The sequence below is a fragment of the Tupaia chinensis genome, unplaced genomic scaffold, assembly GCF_000334495.1.
Source record: "Tupaia chinensis unplaced genomic scaffold, TupChi_1.0 Scaffold149666_1, whole genome shotgun sequence".
Taxonomy (NCBI): Eukaryota; Metazoa; Chordata; class Mammalia; order Scandentia; family Tupaiidae; genus Tupaia; species Tupaia belangeri.
Genome location: NW_006209511.1, coordinates 1,311,689 through 1,318,105, shown reverse-complemented (window position 1 = coordinate 1,318,105; position 6,417 = coordinate 1,311,689). Strand labels below are relative to the sequence as shown.

Genomic DNA, 6,417 nt, shown 5'->3' with positions numbered 1-6,417 from the left:
TTTTGTTTTTGTAGTTGTTTTGTTTTATCTGGAATTTTCTCTGTAAAGAGTTGATTTTTTTTTTTTGAGAGGTTTTTGTTATAGGGCGTGTGTGCTTGCCAGAAAAACAGAGAGAGACAGAGAGACAGAAAGCAAGAAATCCCCCCCCAGGGGGGATGGCCACGCTGCAATCCCTTCTCCTCCATTCTCCTCTTGGGATCTTGGGCACGCATGCACATGCGCTAGGCGTGAATTTTAAGCCACCGGGTCTGGGACGTGAACCGCGGTCGACTATATGGGAGTCCAGCGACATAGCCATTACGCTAACTGCTGGTCCCAATGTAAAGAGTTGATTCTGAAATATCCATCAACACAACAATTGATCAGTGTTCTTTTCCTTTTAAAATTTTTACATAGAAAACCAGTTTAGTTGTGAATAGCTTTACTTTGAAAGTTATGTGTTTATTTGAATCTTAAGTGTACTGAAATTTTAATTAAATGTATTTAAAAATGGAAAATACGTTTTAGATATGAATCTCTTAAATATGATTATTAATCCAGTATTCTTATTGGCAGGTGAACTTTTAGGGATGAGAAAATGTGGCAGTGAGAGAAATTTCCTTTTTTTTCTGAACAGGCTGTATTATTTGAATTTTGGTCTAATTTAGATTTTTGAAGGATCTATACAATAAAAGCTACAGAAAACAACCCTTTTAGTAGTTTGTTGCTATAGTCTGTATCGGTCCCAAATTCAGTGACTGATGAGTCTCTAAGACAACAATAAAGAGGAAAATCACACACATACAGCCTTCTTTTTCCCTTGGTGGAGTCAACCATGGTTGTACCTGCCCCAGTAACTTCCAGCTGTGGTCAGTACATGCTGAGAGGCAGGTAGCTGGGCCTTCTTCACCACCTCTCTTCTTCCCTTTTTGACCTATTTTCTGTTCCAGTTATGGGAGATGTTTTGAATCTTTTTCATTTTGATCCTCTGATCCAGCATCTTGTACCTCGCAGGATGCTCATCAGCTTTCTTTGGAACTGAAGGTGCGTAGGAGCTAGATGCATAAGCAGGGCGTTTAAAATGACGCAAAGGAGGCTTGATCACTGGAGGCCATGGAAAGGAAGACAGATGACCATTAGTGTCACCAAGTGACATGGCATGACTGAAATATAAATATTGTTGGCAATTTCCTCTTGATCTGTTTGTTTCTTCCAAAACCAGGAAACAAACAAGTTGAATTCTTACTGGAAACTTTACTGTAGATAAATGAATAAGCATATCATCCCTTTGGTCATTCACTTAAAATAAATAATGACAACAAATATCTAGAGATGGACAGCACATGAAGCACCTTTTAAAAACGAATGGATGGGATTGAAGAAGTGAGAGGCAGCAGTGGCATTTTTTGAGAACAAACCTACCATGGGAGCAGCATTAATAGCACTTAGCTCTGTGTGTAGGCTTTTAGGTTTAGAGAGTGGTGCTCAATCCTGAGATGCTGATAAAAAGTACATCATTGAGAAACTATTTGCAAAACACAGATAAAGGTCCTATGTCCAAAATATAAAAAGAACTCTTAAAACTCAACAAAAGGAAACAGCCTGGTATAAAATGAGCAAAAGAAACAAATAGGCTCTTTACCAGAGAAGATTGATATATTAAATAAGCACAGGATAAGGTGCTTAACAATGTTCATCATTAGGGAATTGCATAGTAATACAATTGCAAATTAATACACTAACTTGCAAATTAATTGCAAATTAATACAGCTACTTCATATCTACACAATGCTAAAATCTAAAAAATTGACAATAAGAATTGCTAGTGAAGAGGAGGAGCAATCATAACTCTCATTTTTGCTGGCATGAATGTAAAATGGCATAGTCACTTTCGATGACAGTGAATGGTTTCTAAATGAAGCTAGATATAGTCTTACCATATAACACAGCAATGTGCTCCTGTAAGTTTATCCAGTTGACTGAAAACCTATGCTCACATAAAAGACTACACATGAATTTTTGTAGAAATTTTATTCATAAAGTATCCAAAACTAGAAGCAACCAAGACATCTCTCAATAGTTGAATGGATAAACAAATTATCACACATCCAAGGGAATATTATTTAGTGATTAAAAATTAAATAAAATTATTAAGATACACAAAGACAAGTTAAACAAATCAGTCTGAAAAGGTTACATACCATGTGATTACATTTATATAACAATCTTGAAAAGACAAAACTATAGAGACGATAAAAAAAATTAGTGATTGACAGAGATGTGAGAGAGAAAGAAGGATTAAATAGGTGAAGTACAGAGGATTTCCAGGGCAGTGAAACGATCCTGTATGATACTGTAGTGGTACATACATAATACTATGTTATCAAATTTTATAGAATTTAACTACACAAGGAGTGCTCCTTAACGAATGAGGATTCGAAAGAAAAAAACAATGATTTAGGAGATAGAGGGAATCCCAGAATGGAATGCAAAATGTAATAAAATGATCTAAGCACATTGCAAATATAGGAAATAACCTCTCAGAAGAAGACAGGGTAATAATATGCTAACCTAAGTACATTTGGATATGAGTGGAATCTGTACAATTAAAGGCTAAGAAGCTGTCCATTGGCTGTGTTCTAGCTGATAGTCTTCCAACTGGGTACAGGTTAATGATTCTAATACCATTCTACCTGTATGCTGGAACAAGTAAGTACTGGAGAGTTTATAGATAGACAAAAGAGGGAAACTAGAATAATCCATGTAGTCATGGTTAAACTTTGGATTATGAATATGAGTTCATATTTTCATAGAAGTACAGATGATTATATACAAAATATTTATTGATATGTGAATATACATAGACTAGTATACACACATAGATGTCTTTGCTATATTAGCTGAAAGAGCCTGGAAGAAATGAAGTAGCTACAGGTCTAGAAGCCCCAGTAGCAATGAGCATACTTAATATTCACATCCTGGTTTCTTTTTTTTTTTTTTTTTTGGAGAGATTTTTGCTATAGGGCGCGTGCACTCGCCAGACAGACAGAGAGAGACATAGAGACAGAAAGTGAGAAATCATCCCCCGGGGGGATGATCACGTCACAATCCCTTCTCCTCCATTCTCTCTCGGGATCTTGGGCACGCACGCGACCGGCGTGAGTTTTAAGTCACCGGGTCCGGGACGCGAACCACGGTCGACTACATGGGAGTCCAGCGACATAGCCATTATGCTAACTGCTGGTTCCCCACATCCTGGTTTCTAATAACATTCTCCAATAAAAGGAACCAGGATCCCTTGTAGCAATTACAGATTCTAGATAGAATGACTGATTCTAGGATTTGGGCACAAGTCTTATAGTACCAGAAAATTTAAAAAGCACTCAAGAAAACAAATTAAAAAATACCAGTGACAGGGACCAAGAGATGACGTAATGGCTATGTTGGTGAACTCCCATATGGCCAACCATGGTTCAAATCCTGGACCCATCAACTTCAAACTTATGCCAGATGTGTACATATGCATGTCCAAAATCCTGAGAGGAAAATGGAGAAGGGATTGCAGTGTGGCCATCTACCCAGGGGGCGATTCCTCACATTTTGTCTCTGTCTGTCTCACCAGCAAGCACAAATGCCCTATAGCAAAAATCTCTCAAAAAACAAAAACCAAAACCAAAAGAGCTGACAGATAAAACAGTCCCAGACAAAGTTGGAACAAAGTTGGAACAATAAAATACATAAGACACTATTTTATTATACTTCAATACATAAAATTAATATACATAAATTCGAACTGATAAAAATGATTGAATAAATAAATAAATGTAGGCGAATAGACAAATATTCAACGCTGAAGAATTTCAAATGATTTATGTAGATATACCTCCCTCAAGCAGAAGCTACTAGTGTAATCTGGAAATAGAGACATCCTTCTAAAGAGTACAGTCTATAAAGAGTACAAAAGACTAACTTCACAGTGGAGAAATTTAGTAAACATGACCTAATCTAGGAGATTAAGGTTGATATCAACAGTAATAAGTCATGATGGGCTATCAGGTGGTGTGGAGGTTAAGGTGGCTGGATCCCACTTGGCCAGTTGCACAGTTTGAGTCCTGGACCCAGTGACTTGAAAATTATGCTGGGCATATGTGCATGTGGGTCCAAAATCCCAAGAGGAGAATGGAGAAAAGGGAATTGCAGTGCGGCCGTCTCCCTGGGTGGGGGTGTGTGTGTGTGATTTCTCACTTTTTCCCTCTCTTCCTCTCTCTCTGTCTCTCTCTCTCTTGCAAGTGCACACACCCTAAAGCAAAAAACTAAAACAAACAAACAAAAAAGTCATGTCAGTGACATGTACTGTTGATATTATAAATGACGTTTTGCAATGAAAGCAGAATTTTACCACTGTAGTCTTCCTCAAAAAAAAAATACACAAATCTATTCTAGTAATTTAAAAAAATCAGACAAATTCTAATTAAGGGGTATTCTACAAAATACCTGACTAGTAGTCCTCAAAACTGTCAAAGGCAAAAATAAGGGATATCTGAGAAATCACCACAGCCAAGAGGACCTAAGGAGACATGATTAAATGCAATGCATTATCCTGGATGGGGTCCTGGAACAGAAATATACTAGGTAACAACTAGAGAAGTCCAAATACAGTATGGACTTCAAATAACAATACAGTGCATCATCAAAGCCTCAGATCCATAAAGAGATGAAGGTGAAGTACTAATTGAATCTTTTCCCTACTACTCCGTCTGCTCTAGTCCCCACCATCCTTTCTTGGTTCTGCTGAGAAGTATCTGGTCAGTGAAATCGTGTAAACATAAAGCTAAAAACAAGTTAAATGATCACTAAAAACAGATTAGATGTGATAATTGGTTAAAAGATGTGAAGGAGCAGAGCCTGTGTTGAGTCATTGCTTTGAACATCAGCAGTGAGTAGAAATCTCTACTCTCACATACAGAGCCAACAGAGTATGATACTAGTGGAGCAGCTTGAAGGGCTAAGACTGGAGGACAGATCTGCTAAATCACTGAGGTTATCTTTGTGAACAACCAGCTGTGCAAATCTCTTCCAGTAAAAGGAAAATACATGGTGTCTATGATCAAAGCAAAATATTACAAACAACTTAAATGTACAAATTATAGGAAATTGATTAAATTTTGCTCCATTTCTAAAATGACTGTGACACTTATGCAAAGACAACATGGATGTTTGCTAACTAAAACATAAATTCATACTGTTAAATAAAAAAGGATATATAATCTAATCTCGTGACTATAAAATAAATACGTGTATAGGGAAATCTTGATGTATATGTAACTCATAGCAGTGGTTATCTCTGAGTAATTATTTTATTCCTTTTTGGTTGTTTACACTTCCTAATTTTTCTGTGATCATCAGGTTGCAGCAATGTAGCTATATTTTTTTAGTACTTTTTGCTATAGGGCATGTGCACTTGCCAGGGACAGAGAGAAGGAAAGTGAGTATCACCCCTCGGGGGGATGGTCATGTCACAATTCCTTTTCCTTCAGTCTCATCTAGGGATGTTAGGCATGCACACACATGGGCTTTGTGTGATTTTCAACCTTCTAGGTCCAGGACTCGAACCTAGCAGTTGGCTGGCTGCGTGAGACCCTGTGTCTTAATCCCCATGCCACATGCTGGCCCCATAATGTAATGTTTTAAATGGAAACATAATACTAAAAATTTCTTCTTTAGGATCATCTATCAAAACTATTCTACAATAGTATGTAATAGAAAGAAACAGTAGAGAAGAAGCCATGGGCCTTCAGGAGAAGGTTCCACATGGCTAGAGTGAACTAGATTTTTAAGGGAATGAAGATTTTCTACTAATAATTCAGCCTTCAACAAATGAGCTAGCATGATCACAACAGAACGGCAAAGAGATTCTAGATCACTTCTGCCTGCTTGCTCCTGAACATTAAGGCTGCACTTCAAGAATTTGAAAGAAACACAACATCCTTCAGATGACAAGAAATCACTGCTGGATCACGAGAAATATAGGAAAACGAGAAAATACCTCTCCTCCAAGGGAAAAGAATAACTCTTCTTCATCCACAAGCAGTTCGGTGTAAATCATGGAAATGTCTGATAAGGAATTCAGATCATTCATAATGTCAAAGCTAACAGAGATGGAAGAGAAGAGATATAATGAACTGCTAAAGAGAAAGGAGAAAAAGAAGTTGACGAGTTCCAGGAGATGAGAAAAGTCCTGCAAGATCTAAAAGAGGAATTACACACTTTACAAAAGACTCAAACAGAACTGATATAGATGAAGTCTATAATACAAGAAGTCAAAATCTCCCTTGAAAGTATTAAAAGCAGACTAGATCATTCAGAAAATAGAATCTCAGATGTAGAGGAGAAAATGGCTGGCCTAGAAAAATCCACCATGAAGACTGAGAAAATGGC

The 6,417-nt window shown here is 37.3% G+C and overlaps 1 protein-coding gene across 2 annotated transcripts in view; it reads right to left on the bottom strand.

The window, feature by feature from the left end:
- Positions 1–531: 531 nt before the first annotated feature.
- The window catches only part of PDE1C (phosphodiesterase 1C), a 385,889-nt gene continuing 380,003 nt past the window's right edge, over positions 532–6,417 (bottom strand). Inside the window, exon 18 of one of the 2 annotated variants that reach the window (XM_006171492.2) lies at positions 532–1,083. In XM_006171492.2, the coding sequence (XP_006171554.1) occupies positions 914–1,083 (170 nt within the window). In that variant the 3' untranslated portion in view covers positions 532–913. The remainder of the gene's footprint in view (positions 1,084–6,417) is intronic. The other variant, XM_006171494.1, reaches the window with a different exon arrangement.